We start from the raw sequence: 18974 nt of genomic DNA on the forward strand, positions 1-18974 counted from the left end.
GGGCCACCAACAGCCCTTAACTAGAACATCAGCCCCCTACTGCATGGACACTGCTGTGGAGTCCACGTTCTTAAAATGCCACCTTCTGCTGTGAGACTGTAAGGTGCTCAGGGCTGCTACTCCCTCACCGAACGAGGTGCTGGTCCGCAATTCTGGCAACGTCATTCTTCTACCTTCTCGACTGCACAAGTACTGTGGACAGGGATAAACAGTCCCACGGTAGATGTCGGCATAGGGTGACCAGCTTTGGAGGAAAGACTATGACGGCGCACAGGACCCCACGCACACAGGCTGGGAACCACTCTCAATGCCCGTGGGCACCTTTCATCTCTGGGCAGTGACCATCTGCTGCTTTTCACATTCTCTGAGAAACGGGTAACTTTATATACGAAATGTATTTTCTTCAATTAAAAAAAAAAAAAAAAACAAAACCGGAGAGGAAGAACAGCATTTCTTTCTTCACTAGGAGGGTCACCTGTTGGTTCTGCTGCCAGTGGCCACTGCTGCTGTGAGCCCCTCAAACTGTGCTTGCTGAGGGAAAGCCCCCGGCTTGCCCATGGTCATGGTGACGCTGGTCTGGGTCCCCCCGGGCTGTGGTGAGGGGTGGACAGGGCATGCCAGCTGTGCACAGAATCAAGGAGAGCTAGCCCCATGTCTAGGTCAGCACAGACCTACTTGCCTTCTTGCCATCAGGAGAAAGGAGGCTGACTGACAAGGAAGACAGCACGGAGCTGGGGCCGGCGCTGTGCTGGAGCGGGCTAAGCCTCCAGCTGAGGTGCCAGCATCCCATACGCCAGCTGCTCCTCCTCCGATCCAGCTCTCTGCTATGGCCCAAGTGCTTGGGTCCCTGCACCCACATGGGAGACCAAGAAGCAGCTCCTGGCTTCAGATACACCCAGCTCTGGCCATTGTGGCCATTTGGGGATTAAACCAGCGGAGGGAAGACCTTTCTCTCTCTCTCTCCCTCTTTCTGTACCTCTACCTCTGGAATAAATAAATAAGATCTTAAAAAAAAGGAAAAGAGGACAGCAAGGCTGAATGACAGACGAGCTGATGCCAGTCAAAGCCGCTGTGCCCGTGGATCTCAGCACTACTGGACTTCAGAGCTACAAGAGCCGATGACGCCAGAGAGTTGGTCACCAAACCTGCGCTCACGCCCTCATCCCCTGCACTCGCAGCCCCGCTCTCAGTGGGAACCACTGCTGATCTTCTGACACACTGCCAGGAGTTTTTCCTGTGTACTCTTTTTTTTCCACATAGCTGAAATTGTATTACATATAATAAATGCCAGTGAGTATTGCTCAGCAGGATTTTCCCATGCGATCAGACCAGAGAAGTAAGAATCTCTCCAGGGCTTTCCGTGACAATCCACTAGTGGACGTATCGTTACTCATCACCTGGTTCACACTGGCATTCAGGCTTCGGATGACCAACGGTGTCTGAAATTTAACATGGCCCAAGCCAGCTATGGAACTGCTGCCCTCTGATCCTATCTCAGCACCTCCTGTGAACTGTGTGTTCTCGCCCTTAGCTCCCTCACGTACGCACTGAGGTGCAGGATCTCAGTTCTCTGTACACCAGTCATATCAATGGTCAGCAGCTATTGCCCTGTGAGGTGGGAACTCCGATTTGCACCATTCTGGAAATCACACACCAGGGAGGCTCAACACCTTGTTCAAAGTCCAGGCTCTGAGCCACTGGGCCTGGTCTAGAGGCTGCTGCCTGAGCACACGGGACAGGCAGCACACACACCCTTGAGTTTCAGTCACTCTAGAACATTCTAGAGTCTTTGTCCACAGCTGATCTAATCTATTTTAAGTTTCAAATTTTGTTTAATCAAATTTACTCTCTTTCCTTCAGTTTGCTTTCGAATCTCAAGAAGACGAGTCTTCCTCCATGTAGAAATCAGAAAAATACTGATACTCTAAGTAGTGTCAGTTTTTACGAGCATGAACTTTTAAAAAGGATTTAATCATCAATTCTTTTGGAATTTGTTTTGCTGTGTGAGTAATGATTTAGACTGACTTTCTTCCAGAGAGCTGTTCAATTAGCCCAGTGCCATCTGCTACAGCATACTCACATTTCTCCCCCTCACTGCAGACATCTGCAGAGAACCCTAAGCTAAGACGTCTGTGAAGAAAAATCTACAAAACTGCAGCTTCAAGGGACTCGACAATCAACGATTTCCAACAAATGTGAAAATAAATGTTCAGTTTTACTCTTAATTAAAGAAAACGCCCTCTCCCCCGCCATTCGCTTGGCAGACACAGAAGTTCAGCTCCCAGAATGCTGGGACAGAAGACACGTGACAGAGCTGCCGCACTGCCCTGCACAGTTCCTCTGCACCAGCTGCCCCCGAGAATACCTGGCCCCACGGCGGGACCACCCAGAGGGCTATCAAACTTCTGGACACTTGCTACTATGAGGAATGAGGATTTAAAAAAAAAAAAAAAAAGAGGGACCAGTGTTGTGGCGCAGCAGGTTAAAGCCCTGGCCTGAAGCGCTGGCATCCCATATGGACGCCAGTTCGAGTCCCAGCTGCTCCACTTCCAATCCAGCTCTCTGCTATGGCCTGGGAAATCAGTAGAAGATGACCCAGGTCCTTGGGCCCCTGCACCCATGTGAGAGACCTGGAAGAAGCTCCTGGCTCCTGGCTCAGGATTAGCTCAGTTCTGGCCATAGTGGCTAATTGGGGAGTGAACCAGCAGATAGAAGACCTCTCCCTCTGCCTCTGCCACTCTGCTTTTCAAATAAATAAAATAAATCTTTAAAAAAAAAAAGAAAGAAAGAATTATTGAATCCTCAAGGTTTGTAGGGTGTCTGAGTGGAAATGAGGCCCGTTTCCCATGTTTAAGAGACATCCACATTTCCTTTTCTGGACGACCACTGACTATAGACTTCAGCAGAGTTCTTCACCTTCCTGGGTCACCCTGCTGCAGATCTAGACTGGCAGGCAGGTCCTTGGCTCTCCTACAGCCGGTCTGTAGAAGCCTTGCCGGCTTCTACAGCGCGGACATGCACACCTACTGATTAAACAAACCACTTTGTGCTTTTAGACTAAAAGAACAGAAAGAGTTCCATGACAGGTTAAATTCTTCATGGCTCATCTGAGTAAGAGGAGGGTTTATTTTCCCACAAGAATCCAGGCGGATCGTGGGATTCACTCTGACACACAGAATGCGGCAAATGATTGTTCCAAGACTCGGTCTCAAGAGACTTTGTAGCTTCTGCTCTCCTGGCATACTCCCGCCTAGCCTAGTCTACTGTAGGGTGCGGGGCAACGGCAGGACGTGCTGAGGCCACCCGCACCCCCTACGTGCAGGGAGCTGGCAGGCGACTGCAGGGCACACGCCCAGCCGCAGTAGCCCAACGAGCTCCTCAGCACTCGCGGTGAGCATCTCAGGCCTGCAGCTTAGAGCAGCGTGTGACGCAGCCACAGACAGCTAGGGGAACTTCAGCGTGCAACATGCTCCTGGGCCGAGACACTTACGGGTCATCCCTAAAAGGAAACACACCACAGCCACCCTTCAGAACCACAGACAAGAGACGATCCCAAGATATACACGGACGGACTTCAAAAAGTTCCCGGAAACGTGAAGTAGAGGATAAGCTGATTTTGGTGCAAAAATGTCTTTGAAATCCATGCCTGATTTTTTCCGTAACACGAATGTCCTGTGACCTCTGTGGAGACTCCTTGTAAAGGAAAGCCTCGGCCCTGCGGTCTCAGACCCAGGCCTCCCTGTGATGCAGACACTGTCCCTCACGTGATGGTCCAGGTGGGCCCACCGAGGTCCCCAGAGGGTAAGCGGTGGGAGGCCTGGCTGCAGAGCCCACGCTCCCAGCATGTGGAGCTCCTCCGCTCACCCCGCGCAGCCTGCTCCCGTCTCTCCTTTCTTTAGTCCACTACAGTCTTCCCCGGCTTCTTTGCCGTATTTCCAACACTTACATTCAAACTCAGCTTCCTGGATTTTAGTGGAGCTCACCGTTATCTGAATGAGCCAATCTCAGCGTTCATGATCTTAACCTAAGGAAAATTAACTTTAAAAAAAGCCTGAGAACTAATCTGAGATAAGAGCACAACTGACTATAGAAACCAAGGAGGGCAGCCTGGGGTGGGTCCTCTCATCAGCAAACCCCAACTACGCAGCTCTCTTACCATACAGCTCTTCAGCACGGCGACCCAGGGAAGGGCCTTTATGAGGCCTGCTCAGGGATGGCAGCACACAAAGCCACCTCATCAGTAATGCGTGCTAGCTATACTGTGAAGTTCTAACTGAAAACATCCCATAATCAGACTATATTATACAGCCAGATAGTGACAACCACCCAGGTAGAAGCTCCCACACACTGGTACAACAAAATATTGAAGGTTACTTTGGGATTCTGGTAATTAGGAATATTTGTTATTCTCTTATCTCTTCTTTCTATACTTTGAAATTGTCTACAGGCCAGCGCCACGGCTCACTAGGCTAATCCTCCGCCTGCGGTGCCAGCACCTGGGTTCTAGTCCCTGTTGGGGCGCTGGATTCTGTCCCGGTTGCTCCTCTTCCACTCCAGCTCTCTGGAGCTGGCCTAGGAGTGCAGTGGAGGATGGCCCAAGTCCTTGGGCCCTGCACCCACATGGGAAACCAGGATAAGCACCTGGCTCCTAGCTTTGGATCAGCGTGGTGCGCTGGTTGCAGCGCGCTGGCTGTGGTGGCCATTAGGGGGTGACAACGGAAAAAGAAGACCTTTTTCTCTGTCTCTCTCACTATCCACTCTATCAAAAAAAAAAAAAAAAAAAAAAAAAAAGAAATTGTCTACAATAACATACCACCCTTATACATAAGGAAATAAAAAGAGAGCTTCTCTTATAACCAAAAGAAATTCAATTCTAAACAAGCAAGTGTGGGCCAGTGCTGTGGTATAGCAGGTGAAGCTGCCGCCTGCAGTGCCAGCATCCCATATGGGCACTGGTTCGAGTCCTGGCTGTTCCTCTTCTGATCCAGCCTCTGCTATGGCCTGGGTTAGCAGTAGAAGATGGCCCAAGTCCTGGGGCCCCTGCACCTGCATGGGAGACCTGGAAGAAGCTCCTGGCTTCGGATCAGCGCAGCTCCAGCCATTGTGACCATTTGGGGGAGTGAACCAGTGAATATAAGACCTTTCTCTCTGTCTCCAACTCCACCTCTCAAATAAATTAAAAAAAAAAAAATTTATATTTGAGAAGCAGAACGGAGTTTGCAACAGAGATAGGATAGAGGTTATCTTCCATCTGTTGGTTTACTCTCCAAATGGCCACAACAGCTCAGCTGAAGCCAAGAACCAGGAACTCCATCTTGGTTTCTGACCAGGTGATAGGGTCTAAGCACTTGGACCATCTCCCACTGCTTTCTTAGATGCATTACCAGGAAGCTGAGCAGCTGGGACTCCTGGCATTGCCAGCGGTGACTGTTGCACCATGCCACTAGCCCTCCTCTTCCACTTTTTAAGATTTTCATTTATTTATTTGATCGGTGGAATTGCAGACAGAGAGATGGAGAGACAGAGAAAATGGTCTTTCATCTGCTGGTTCACTCCCCAAATGACTGTAACAGTTGGAGCTGGGCCTATCTGAAGCCAGGAGCCTCTGCCAGGTCTTCCACATGGGTGCAGGGTCCAAGGACTTGGGCCATCCTCTCCTGCTTTCCCAGGTACATTAGCAGGGAGCTGGATTGAAAGTAGAGCGGCCAGGACGCAGTGGCTCTGGCACTGCAGGTGGTGGCTTTACCCCTTACACCACAGCACCGGCCCCTCAAGGATATCTGAGTTTTAGGAGACCTGTCCCCGTCATGGAACCACGGAGTCTCTTGATGGGATGTTTCCATCGTCCCTAAAAGTTGCCTTGTGCCCCCAGCAGCCAGGCCTTTGTCCACCCTCTGCCAGTCACCTATCTGATTTGTAATCTTGTAGATCATATTGATGGAGTCGTTATGTCTACAATTCTTCCACTCAGCATGCTGCATGTGAGGTTTATGGAAGCCTGTGTTCGGCCGGCACCGCAGCTCAATAGGCTAATCTTCTGACTGCGGCGCCGGCACACCGGGTTCTAGTCTCGGTTGGGGCGCCGGATTCTGTCCCGGTTGCCTCTCTTCCAGGCCCGCTCTCTGCTGTGGCCCGGGAGTGCAGTGGAGGATGTCCCAAGTCCTTGGGCCCTACAACCGCGTGGGAGACCAGAAGAAGTACCTGGCTCCTGCCTTCGGATCAGCGCGATGCGCTGGCTACAGCGTGCAGGCCACGGCAGCCATTGGAGGGTGAACCAACGGCAAGAGGAAGACCTTTCTCTCTGTCTACTCTTCCTGTCAAAAAAAAAAAAAGCAAGCCTGTGTTGTTGCTTGTATCAGCCTCTTCTATGAACATACTGGAATAATTAGATACCTATGTGCTAAGTAAATAAATATAGACCTAAATAGGACCCAAAACTGTGAAGCTTAAGAAAAAAAAAAACAGAATCTTCATAACCTTAGATTATGTGAAACCATTTTTACAAATGATACATTAGATAATTTATTTAATTTTTTAATTGCATGATTATTTATTCTCATTTAATGTATGTCTATGTATATTAGGCAGCTGTTTTTAAAAGTTTAGACTGGGCCGGCGCCGCGGCTCAATAGGCTAATCCTCCTCCTTGCGGCGCCAGCACACCGGGTTCTAGTCCCGGTCGGGGCACCGATCCTGTCCCGGTTGCCCCTCTTCCAGGCCAGCTCTCTGCTGTGGCCAGGGAGTGCAGTGGAGGATGGCCCAAGTGCTTAGGCCCTGCACCCCATGGGAGACCAGGAGAAGCACCTGGCTCCTGCCATCGGATCAGCGCGGTGCGCTGGCCGCACCACGCCTACCGCGGCGGCCATTGGAGGGTGAACCAATGGCAAAAGGAAGACCTTTCTCTCTGTCTCTCTCTCACTGTCCACTCTGCCTGTCAAAAAAAAAAAAAAAAAGTTTAGACTGTTGGGGGCCAGCACTGTGACATAGCAGGTCAGGTAAAGCCGCCGCCTGCAGTGCCAGCGTCCCATGTGGGCACCGGTTCGAGTCCTGGCTGTTCCACTTCCGATCCAGCTCTCTGCTATGGCCTGGGGAAGCAGAAGATGGACCAAGCCCTTGGGCCCCTGCACCCACGTGGGAGACCGGAAGAAGTTCCTGGCTCCTGGCTTTGGATTGGCGCAGCTCCGGCCGTTGTGGTCATCTGGGGAGTGAACCAGTGGATGGAAGACCTTTCTCTCTATCTCTACCTCTCTCTGTAACTCTGTCTTTCAAATAAATGAAATACATCTTAGAAGAACAAAAACTAAACAACAAAAGCTCCTCAGACATGCACACTAACTCTAAAGGGTGACTCTTCCTCTGCTGCAGATCACTCTTCAATACCTGGCTCTACCGACTACCAGTGCGAGACAGAAAGGCTTGCAATGTTAAGCAGGCTCCTAGTCACCCCAGACTCCCTTACCCTTGGCCACTGCTCCCCAACCAAGAGGAAAGACCACCATCTACGGTAGTGAGCCCTCACTAAGGCATCATCCCTGGGCACAGGCCAGTGATTTACCAACTTACAAATAGAGCGAAGAAGCACACAGGAACCCAACCCCCGGGAAACTAATGAGGTAAGACTTACCTTTGGAGTCAGCGTTTGGGAACAGCCTGTTCCACGGCACCTTGTTTTTGTGTGGAAGAGAAAGCAAATAGTTTCTGGCTTTTAAGTTTATTATACAATTCAGGTCTTCTTGAGAAGGGGATCCAAGAATACCTATCAGATAAAATAATTAATTAGCTATTAGTTATCACGACCACAGCAAATTGACCACGCATGTGAGCTGTGGGGCAGAATGAACCCTGGTGCTTATCCAGTGCCACCTTTAACAAGTATTCATAAAAAGGCCCCTCGCGTCTTAACTCAGGGGAGGCCACAAATTCACGTCCACCAGGGCTACAGGTTTGTGAGAACGCTTCCCAACTGCAGGCCGCGTCCCTTACCCAGAATGTGGTTCAGCTGGTCCAGGTAGTGCTTCCCCGGGAAGATGGGCCTGTTGGAGAGCATCTCCGCCAGGATGCAGCCTACAGACCAGATGTCGATGGACTTGGTGTAGCCCTGCAGCGGGAAGCAAGCGGGGGACACCTGGTGTCACACAGCACAGCGAGGTCTTCCCACACCACAGGACGCGGCTCGGGAGAGGCTCAGCTTCTCTTTCTCTCCGGAATCCCCAGGATGTCTTCACCCATTTTAAGGATCACGTTAAGAGTCAGGTGGAAAAACTCCTCCGTCCCTCCGGTCCCCACAGAGTAGATGGCACTCTCATATTTTAGCCATCTCTGTTTTCAATTCCTTTTTCTACTAATTTTTCCTGTGTGTGTGTGTGTGTGTGTGACAGGCAGAGTGGACAGTTAGAGAGACAGAGAGAAAGGTCTTCCTTTTCCCATTGGTTCACCTTCCAATGGCCGCCGCAGCCGGTGCGCTGCGGCCAGCACACCGCGCTGATCCGAAGGCAGGAGCCAGGTGCTTCTCCTGGTCTCCCACGCGGGTGCAGGGCCCAAGGACTTGGGCCATCCTCCACTGCACTCCTGGGCCAGCTCCAGAGAGCTGGAGTGGAAGAGGGGCAACCGGGACAGAATCCGGCGCCCCGACCGGGACTAGAACCCGGTGTGCTGGCGCCACAAGGCGGAGGATTAGCCTGTTGAGCCGCGGCGCCGACCTCTACTCTTTTCCAGGCACTAATTTTTCTTTGAAGGAATTCTGTTAAGTCACAGAGAACTCTAAATCCTAACAATAAAAAAGACATTTTTCTAAGGAATATAAGTTGAATTTTATGGAAAATGTTGCAAACAGTAATAAATGTAAGGAGAAATGTGGAAAGAGCTAGAGAATAAAAATTTGGGTCAAGTGTTAAAACTTAGAGAGACAGTGAAATCTTTTTGGAAAACAACGAATCAGTGATTAAGAGTCACAGGATAAAATTGGGTTGGAGTGCCAATCCGAAGCCAGGAGTCTCTTCCAGGTCTCCTATGTGGGTGCAGAGACTAAAGGACTTGAGCCATCCTCTGCTTTCCCAGGCCACAGCAGAGAGCTGGATCAGAAGTGGAGCAGCTGGGTCTCGAACCAGTGCCCATATGGAATGCTGGCACTGCAGGCAGCGGCTTAACCTGCCATGGTACAGCACCGCCCCTGGCTTTTTAAGGTTTCTTTTTTTTTATTTTTGACAGGCAGAGTGGACAGTGAGAGAGAGAGACAGAGAGAAAGGTCTTCCTTTGCCGTTGGTTCATCCTCCAATGGCCGCTGCGGCCGGCGCATCGCGCCGATCCGATGGCAGGAGCCAGGTGCTTCTCCTGGTCTCCCATGGGGTGCAGGACCCAAGTACTTGGGCCATCCTCCACTGCACTCCCTGGCCACAGCAGAGAGCTGGCCTGGAAGAGGGGCAACTGGGACAGGATCAGTGCCCCGACCGGGACTAGAACCTGGTGTGCCGGCGCCGCTAGGCGGAGGATTAGCCTGGTGAGCCGCGGCGCCGGCTTAAGGTTTCTTTTGAAAGGCAAAGTTGGGGGGTGGGTAGAGACTATCTCTTCCATCTGCTGGTTCACTCCCCAAATGGCTGCAATGGTCAGGGCTGGGCAGGCCAAACCCAGGAGCCAGGAGCTTCTTCCTGGTCTCCTACATGAGTGTGGAAGCCCAAGCACTTGAACCATCTTTGGGTGCTTTCCCAGGCACATTAGCAGGGAGCTGGACCAGGAAGTGGAGCAGCCGGCCTTGAGCTGATGCCTGTATGGGATGCCAGTGTTGCAGGTGGAAGCTTAACCTGCTGCACCACAATGCTGGCCCCTCTTAAAATCCAAAATAATCTTTGTTTTTGGCCAAAGTTAAACAAAGGGAAATATGAAACCAGCATGGACACCCATGCCTACAGCACAAAGCAGACGTGTGTTCTGATGCACCTCTCAGAGAAGGAACAAAGCATCGCTGCTGTGGTGCTCACGCCGACACGCGTGGGGCTACAAACCGGCTTACCTGCGTGCTGAGTGAATGCTGATCGTCTCCGGTGGGCTAAGGGTTCCCTGGCTTTAGGAAGAACACCCCCTTTCTAGAAGTATCAGTGTTTCCCAAGGGGGCACGAGTGAAGTGACAGACCAGGCTGGTGCAGAGTGAAGATGGTCAGACCAAGAGGAGAGCACGGAGAAGAGGAGAGAAAGGTGGGGAGCAAGGGGAGGGAAGGGTATGATGCCAACAGCAGGGGAATGAAGGTAAGGGGTACAGGGGCAGTCACTGTACTCTCAGTTTTTCTATGGGCTTTAAAGGTTTTTAAGTTAAAAAAAGAATAAAGTTGAACACGTCACTAGAAAGATGATCCTAGGCTAGAGGTGTTACAAGTAGATGAGAACCTCCACAAAGGCTCCCACACAGTAAGCCCATAGGCAGAAGGGGTGCAAGCCTCTGGAGCATGCAGAGCGTCCACCCTCTCTGGCTGTGTCCCCCTGGGCAGCAACTGGGGCACCTCAAGGTGGAATGGCAACACGAGACCGAGTAGCCACCAGACGAAAGACACACGGGCGCCCCTTGCTAGGAAGGACTGTCCGCGGCTGGCTGGAGGTGCAGCCTACCGTGTGGGATTATTTGTAATACACAGGAGAGTCAACACAGCACTTTCTGCTCTGAAACATCTGTTACACCAAATCCTTCTTTCTAGCGGAACTGATCTTAATGAGCTTACTTTTGGAACTAAAATGAACAAATGTAGGTTATCAGGGATAACCACTTTAAATAATCCCATTTCCTAACTCCAGTAATCTAACGGCCTCTCCTTCCTTACGGAGGACGGAGGAAGAGCACGGAGCCTGTGAGCTAAGGAGCCTTGCTCTTCCATTTCCACCCAGCCTCCCGACTTCACTTCTGGCTCCTGGGCCCCAGACTTCAGGTGCAACGTCTGTTCACATGACTCCTCCCACACTACTTTCCAGCAGATGGGGCCGTGCTTAGGAATCTCAGAATCCTGCGATACCAAGCGTAACCATGCCAGGCCCACCTAGCTACCTAATTTTGGCACCTTGCTCACACGCTCTCTGCAAATGAGGCACGAAAAGCCACCGTATTCACGGCAGCCTTCAACTTTTGCCTCCTTGCTCATAACCTAACACACCCGGCACCCTTTCGCCTGCTGGTGCTTCTGCAGAGGTATTCAACCGTTTCTGAGGAGACAGACCTCAGCAGAGCTCAGACGCGACAGGATGCGCTCTCCACAGCCACGTGGGGGCACAGCGGAAGGCCCTGTCCTGGCAAACACGAGTACCACGTAATTTTGAAGGAATCACAAGAGCTGTAGGTGCTCTTCAGGGAGAAGAGACATTCTTCATTATAAAGGTACAGCTGACTTAGGCAGCGCAGCCCTGGTTCGGTGCTGAGATGACCAAGTAGCCTCTGGTACACGCCCAGGCAGCTGGTAGGTACAGCTTCCACAGGCAGGACTGACCAAATGGCGGGACACAGACCACTTACAGCCACAGCGACTGGGAGGCTCACCCTGATGCGAGGACAGGTCAGCACTACCCCAGCCGAGGTGCAGTGGCTGAACCAGGGCCCAGAAGTTCTAATGCAGTACGATGAGATAAAACAGTGCCTTGGCTCCAAGCCTCCACGCAAGTGGAAACAGGTTGGAGAGGGAGGCCTCCTACAACCCACATGCAAGGTTTTCTTTTTATGCACACTTGGTCCTTACCTTGGAATTCAGCATAATTTCTGGAGCCCTGTACCAACGTGTGGCTACATACTCTGTCAGGAATCCTGTGTGATCATGGTCCGGATCTGCAACGCGGGCCAGGCCAAAGTCACAGATCTGAGAGGGAAAAACAAAACACAACACAGGACATGTCTTAAAGATTCTAAACAGCCTGATGTCAGAACAGCATAAAAATAAAAACAGAGAACAGCAATAATACTAACAAAAAGTTGTTTCTTCTATCACCACGCAGCAGACACTCGGTGCCAAGTCTACAAATTCACGATTATTTAATCCTCCCAACAATCAGGAAGGCAGCGATGATGTTCCACGTGTCAGGGACCAGGAAACAGGCTGAATCAAGAGGGCACAGTGTAAGGGGCTCTCCCTGCTTTCACTGTCTGCACACCACAGTCTTGCTTGGGTGAATTGAGAAAAATGGTTCTGGCTGAAGTTATGAAGCTCTTGGGGCCCTTTTTTGGCCCTGTTCTGCAGGGGCTCCTGGGATCATCACTGCCAGGACGCCCACTTGCCTTCTATTTCTCAAATTCCCGTTGGCCCATCAGTAGGTATTACATGGTTGCTTTCCACTTCCTTCCCCTTCTATGTAGTCAAATCTACTCCCAAGGCGCGGCCTTTGATGGGGATCAGCCTCCAGTTCTAACTTCTGCTGGGCTCGGCGGAGACTTTCACTGCACGTGCACCCCACTTGCTTCTCTAGAGCCTTTTCCACTGATTGCCGTGAAGCCAACTGTGAAGGGCTGCCAGCAGTCCTGCCTAGGAGGCTCACTAGCAACACCGTCTCTTCTGGCCTGCTTCCAGCCAGAAGCACTGAAAACGGATTTTCTCTTCTGCCAGAGGGGAGTCCTTGGAGCCGCTCAGAGCCACCCCCAGCCATGCTGGACTATCACCCACCCATTGCAATCCTCTGTGACACACAGTTTCTCTCTTTTTCAGGGCTAACACTTTATCTGTACATATACTGCATGGGCCCGGCCTTGACCCCTGGCTTTGCATGGCTCGGCGGACTCACCTAACAAATCCCAGAGAGAGGTTTTTTAAAAACATCAGGATATAAAAAAATCCACAGATCAGAGAGGCCACATATTGAGGCTGATGTTTCCACATTCTTCCAGGAAATGTGGACAAAGAAATCAAAATCTTTATCTTACAGGGCTTGGTAAGATTCTTAAACATCTACAAACACAGTTGGTAAAGAGCAGTGAGTGACTTTAAACACAAATGTGGTACAAGCATTTTCTAAAGATTTATTTTATTTATTTGAAAGACAGAATTACAGAGAGAGGTAGAGAAAGAGAGAGGTCTTCCATCTGCTGGTTTACTCCCTAGATGGCCACAATGGCTGGAGCTGTACCAATCTGAAGCCAGGAGCCAGGAGCTTCCTCCAGGTCTCCCACGTGGGTGCAGGGGCCCAAGCACTTGGGCCATCTTCTACTGCTATCCCAGGCCATAGCAGAGAGCTGGATCAGAAGAGGAGCAGCCGGGACTAGAACCAGCGCGCCCATATGGGATGCTGGTGCTTCAGGCCAGGGCTTTAACCTGCTACGCCACAGTGCCGGCCCCAAGCATTTTTTAAAGAGGGCCACACCAACAGAACCCATATTCTTACAGGCTCTCCAGGTGAACCTGTGTTGAGAGGTGGAGCTGGGACAGGCAGTTAGAGACGCTGGTGTCCCACATCCGAGTGTCCGCCTGGGCTCCAGACTCCAGCATGTTGGCTAATGGGACCCCTGGGAGGCAGTGGTGATGGCGCAAGTAACTGGGTCCCTATGACTCATGTGGAGGACCTGGGTTGAGTTCCTCTTGGCTCAAAGCTTTTGGCATGGCCCCAGACATCATGGGCATTTGGAGAGCAGACCAGCGTGCTCTCACTTGTCAAATTTTAAAAATTAAAAAAAAAAAAAATTAAAAAGGATGTAGAGTCTACCTGTTCTCTTGAATCTGGGTGAACCTTTTGTGAACGCCTGAACCAAAATAATACAGTGTGTGTGTGGCCGGCGCCGTGGCTTAACAAGCCAATCTTCCGCCTTGTGGCGCCGGCACACCGGGTTCTAGTCCCGGTTGGGGCGCCAGATTCTGTCCCGGTTGCCCCTCTTCCAGGCCAGCTCTCTGCTATGGCCCGGGAGTGCAGTGGAGGATGGCCCAAGTGCTTGGGCCCTGCACCCGCATGGGAGACCAGGAGAAGCACCTGGCTCCTGGCTTTGGATCAGCGCGATGCGCCGGCCGCAGCGGCCATTGGAGGGTGAACCAACGGCAAAGGAAGACCTTTCTTTCTGTCTCTCTCTCTCACTATCCACTCTGCCTGTCAAAAAACAAAACAAAACAAAACAAAACATACAGTGTGTGTGTGTGTGTGTGTGTGTTCGCTTGGTTATTGGGGTACTGCATCCCAGGTCCCTATGGAGGTGAGCAGAGGCACCGAAGCCTGCTGGGGGATGCAGCATCCACATGCAGCTAAGAGGGAGCATGAGACAGGGACAGGGACTAGGTGTGAGGTCAAGAGGAAGTCCTTGTAGTTCATTCACAGAGGCAGAGGCAGAGGTTTGGAATTTGAACTGGACGGTACTGCACAACTCCACTAGGGGATCGCTAAGGAGTAACTTTCCTGACTGTATACTTCTCTGCCTGTATTAGCCGGTACTCTAAGCTACCACCGGCAAGGCAGGCATTCCATCTGGGCACTGGTTCAAGTTCTGGCTGTTTCTGACCCAGCTCCCTGCTAATGCACCTGGGAAAGCAGAGGAGGCCTGGATGAAGCTCCTATCTTCAGCCTGGTCCAGCTTTGGCTGTTGTGGCCATTTGGAGAGTGAACCAATGGGTAGAAGATCTGTCCCTCTTCTCCCTCTCTCAAATAAATACAGAAATTAAAAAAAAAAAAAAAAAAAGTGAGGGGGCTATGGTTCACAACAAGGGCTACCAGTTTATCCTGAAGTGCTGACTCTTGTGGATTCCACTCTGGGAAGAGAGGAAAAATGTTTAACCCTTTCTCTTTAGTTCCCAATTCTCAGAGTAGTGAGCTGGTGTGAGAGGACCACATGTTACCATTTACAGTACCTGTACACAGGGCACAGAGCCCCAGCCATTCTAAAAGAGTTATTGGCTGTAATTTAAAAAACTTAACAAGGGAAATTTGGAATTCAGGCCTCAAAAAGACCCACACCTCCTGGGGCTGGTGCTGTGGCGTAGCGGGTAAAGCTGCTGCCTTCAGTGCTGGCATCCCATATGGGTGCTAGTTCTAGTCCCGGCTGCTCCACTTCCAATCCAGCTCTCGGCTATGGCCTGGGAAAGCAGTAGAAGATGGCCCAAGTCCTTGGGGTCCTGCACCTGTGTGGGAGACCCAGAAGAAGTTCCTGGCTTTGGATCGGTGCAGCTCTGGCCCTTGTGGCCAATTGGGGAGTGAACCAGTGGATGTAAGACCTCTTTCTCTGTCTCTGCCTCTCCTTCTCTCTCTGTGTAACTCTTTCAAGTAAATAAATAAATTAAAAAAAAAAAAAACACACACACACACACAACTCTTTTCAAGACTCAAAAGAAAGCTTGTTTCCTTTTTCCTTTTTCTTTTTCTAAATGCTACACCAAAGGTCAACCAAGTCTACCTGATACTACTCAGTCAAGTGCCCAGGCCACAAAACGTGAGAGCAGTGACAGGGAGTGCTCCACACAACACAGAACATGAGGGCAGAAACGGTGTGTGCTCCATGCCATGGAAGGGAAACTTGGTTAATCCTCCACCTGTGGTGCTGGCACCCTGGGTTCTAGTCCCAGTTGGGGTGCCGGATTCTGTCCCAGTTGCTCCTCTTCCAGTCCAGCTCTCTGCTGTGGCCTGGGAAGGCTGTGGAGGATGGCCCAAGTGCTTGGGCCCTGCACCTGCATGGGAGACCAGGAGAAGCACCTGGCTCCTGGCTTCGGATCAGCGCAGTGTGCCGGCTGTAGCAGCCATTTGGGGGGTGAATCAACGGAAGGAAGACCTTTCTCTCTGTCCCTCTCTGTCTAACTCTGCCTGTCAAAAAAAAAAAAAAAAAAAAAAGAGGATCTGGAAGAAGAAACACGGAATCACCCCTTAAACTTCAGCAGTCCTGTATGTCTATCTTCTGGGCTGAATAAATACAAACTTCGTTACCACTAAGGAAACCCAGCCCCAAAGACATTTTGTGTCTCCTAGTCCTCCTCCAAGCAGGCCCAGTACCACGTGTTCAGATCCCTGCCTCCTGTGCTTCCCTTGGGACTTCACTTGTCAGTCCAGCAAAGGCAGAGGGCACAGCCTGGTGCAGATCACAGTCTCCCCTAACCCCCTGGCTCCCTGCCCTAGATCGGCTGCAAACATGGCAGCGGGGAACAAGCCAGTAGAGCGCGGGTGGAAACCAGAAACCAAAGCCAGCTTTCTGCTGCGAGCCTACATGGGGCTAAGCACCAAGGACAGCTGACGTCCTGAGCGTCAAGAGTAGGGAACACTTCAGCAACACGGAAACTCACGGTAAAGGGGAAGAAATGACAGAACTCCCTGCTTGAAAACCCAGCAGGACCTTAACAGTGCGAGGTCGGGGGGCTACAGGGCCTGCAGGAAGGGTGTCCGTCACCACAGGGACTGAGCGTGTGAGTCTGAGACTAAGGTTCCAGACAGCAGAAGCCCCCGTCTGTCAGCAGCACTTCGTCCACGGCACGCTGGATGCTGGGCCGTATGCACCCTGTCCTATCTGGACGTGCTCACTGCGACCAATCAGTGACTTCAGTTCTCACTGCCTTCTCTCCTGAATGGTTAGACACGGGTGAATGACATGCACTCCACACGTATGTGAACTGCAATGATTTAAATACCTACAACATCCTGTGTGGGGCTGGCATTTGGCACAGTGGTGAAGACACGGCCTGGCACGCTGCTATCACATACTGAAGTGCCTGCTTAGAGCCCCAGCTACTCTGTTTTTTTTAATTAAAGGAATTATTTATTTGAAAGAGTTACAGAGAGACAGGGAGAGACATGGAGAGATCTCCCGTCCACTGGTCCATTCCCCAGTTGGCCACATGGGCAGGCTGAATCCAGGAACTATATCTACTAGGTCTTTCATGTGGGTGCAGGGGCCCAAACATCTGAGCCATCTTCTGCTGCTTTCCTAGGTCATCAGCAGGAAGCTGGATTGGAAGTGGAGCAGCCGGGATTGAACGGGCACCTGTATGGGATGCTGGAGTTGGCTTTACCTGCTATGCCACAATGCTGGTCCTGCTACTCCACTTCTGATCCAGCCTCCTGCTAAATTCACAACTTGGGAGGCAGAAGTATTTCAGTGGTTCAAATATTTAGGTCCCTGCCATCCACTTGGGAGATCCGAATTCCTGGCTCCTGGCTTCGGCCTGGCCCAGCCCTGGCTGTTGTGGACATTTGGGGAGTGAACCAGCAGATGGAAAATTTCTCTGTTTTCCTCTCTCTGTCTTTCAAATAAAATGAAAATAAAAACTCAGTACACACATACACACACATACACACACACACTCTATATGTAGATACATAAATACCCAGTTGTGTTTCTATGTGTTTAATTTTGAAAATCATGCCTGGATTAAGCAGATGATCAACTATATATACATATCAGTGTGGGTACAGCATTTGACAAATAGATGAATAAAATGGCCCTAAGTAAAGACAAGCCCATCAACAGTGAAGAGATAACGGCCGGCGCCGCGGCTCACTAGGCTAATCCTCCGCCTTGCGGCGCCGGCACACCGGGTTCTAGTCCCAGACGGGGCACCGATCCTGTCCCAGTTGCCCCTCTTCCAGGCCAGCTCTCTGCTGTGGCCAGGGAGTGCAGTGGAGGATGGCCCAGGTAGTTGGGCCCTGCACCCCATGGGAGACCAGGATAAGCCCCTGGCTCCTGCCATTGGATCAGCGCGGTGCGCCGGCCGCAGCGCGCTACCGCGGCGGCCATTGGAGGGTGAACCAACGGCAAAAGGAAGACCTTTCTCTCTGTCTCTCTCTCTCACTGTCCACTCTGCCTGTCAAAAAAAAAAAAAAAAAAAAAAAAAAAAAAAAAAAAAAACAGTGAAGAGATAACAAAGTATTTTGGTTTTGACTCTTATTTTTAAGGATGAACCGTTTTCAAGTAAAAATAAGAGCCAATTTTTTCCCTAAAATATTATATACTGAGAATGTCTCTCTAAAAACAAACAAAAGCAATCTGCTGTATCAGGGGGGTGATAAGACACTGCACGGAAAAAAAAGCACAAGGAAACATTCAAATATTTATTATGATTTTATAAGAAAATCACTAAAGGTCAAAAACCTAGTATAGCCATTCCTAAAAGCAGCTCCGTTCTTCACGCGTCCACCTGGCTTTTACTTGAACAGGGAAAGGAGCAGGTGCCAGCCTGGGCAGAACAAGTGTGCAACAGAAGGCTCCCAAGAGCGGACAGCATCCCATCTCCCACCCACGTGTGAGGTGAAGGAAGCCACCCTCCGTACCTCCTTACTCAACACCAGCCACGCGGCTTCAGAGAGGAGTACGTACACAAGCTGCCCACGGCATGACAGAGCCCAGCGCGTCGCTGAGTCGCAGCAGACTCCGCGATCTACTTCCAAGCGCCTCTCCGGCTGGGAGTCAGGGACGCCTCACCCCTCACCCACTGCTGCGGTCACGCAAAGGAAGACTCAACGTTCTGTGCACCAGGCCCTCATTTCGCATCTTCACGCCTACTGTGTCCTTTGCTTACCCGAGGAAAAACTGCTCTTGCCCAGAGGGCCGGCATACACATCACCTTCCTCCTGCTGCCTCTCACAGCCCCAGGCACAACCAGCCCACCTCTGGGCTTTGCTTTTGCACACTCATCTTGTTTTATATTTTCACGACTGTGGGCTATCACCTCTGACCCATTGGTGTCCAGAGTTCAGGGACATACGCTCGTCTCCCTTCCTGGTGTGCCTTTCACAGCTCCTCGTAGGAACGTCTGCTCCCTGAACTGGGAGAAGTGACTGCTGCTATACATCTATACGTACTTTTGTAATGGCTTGAGATATAATTCACATACTGTATAATTCACCCATTTAAAATGTACAGCTTCGATAACCATGAAATCATAAAACCATTCCCACTATCCAATTTGAGAACATTTTTATCATCTCAGAAAAGAACTAGCAGGCCACTCCACTCTCCCCCACACCAATCAGTCCTAGAGAACCACCACGCTACCTCTGCTTGCACAGATTTGCCTGCTCCGGACATTGCACATAAGCGCCATGTTTTCTGACGTGCTTTT

At 50.9% G+C, this 18974-nt stretch overlaps 1 protein-coding gene across 1 annotated transcript in view; it reads right to left on the reverse strand.

Moving 5' to 3' along the window:
* Positions 1-18974, reverse strand: part of MAPK1 (mitogen-activated protein kinase 1) — a 103141-nt gene that overhangs the window by 15177 nt on the left and 68990 nt on the right. Inside the window, exons 4-6 of the mRNA XM_062181950.1 lie at positions 11709-11825; positions 7984-8098; positions 7625-7756 (exon numbers count right to left, since the gene is read on the reverse strand). Coding sequence (XP_062037934.1) covers positions 7625-7756; positions 7984-8098; positions 11709-11825 — 364 coding nt within the window. The remainder of the gene's footprint in view (positions 1-7624; positions 7757-7983; positions 8099-11708; positions 11826-18974) is intronic.

The sequence above is a fragment of the Lepus europaeus genome, chromosome 23, assembly GCF_033115175.1.
Source record: "Lepus europaeus isolate LE1 chromosome 23, mLepTim1.pri, whole genome shotgun sequence".
Classification (NCBI taxonomy): Eukaryota; Metazoa; Chordata; class Mammalia; order Lagomorpha; family Leporidae; genus Lepus; species Lepus europaeus.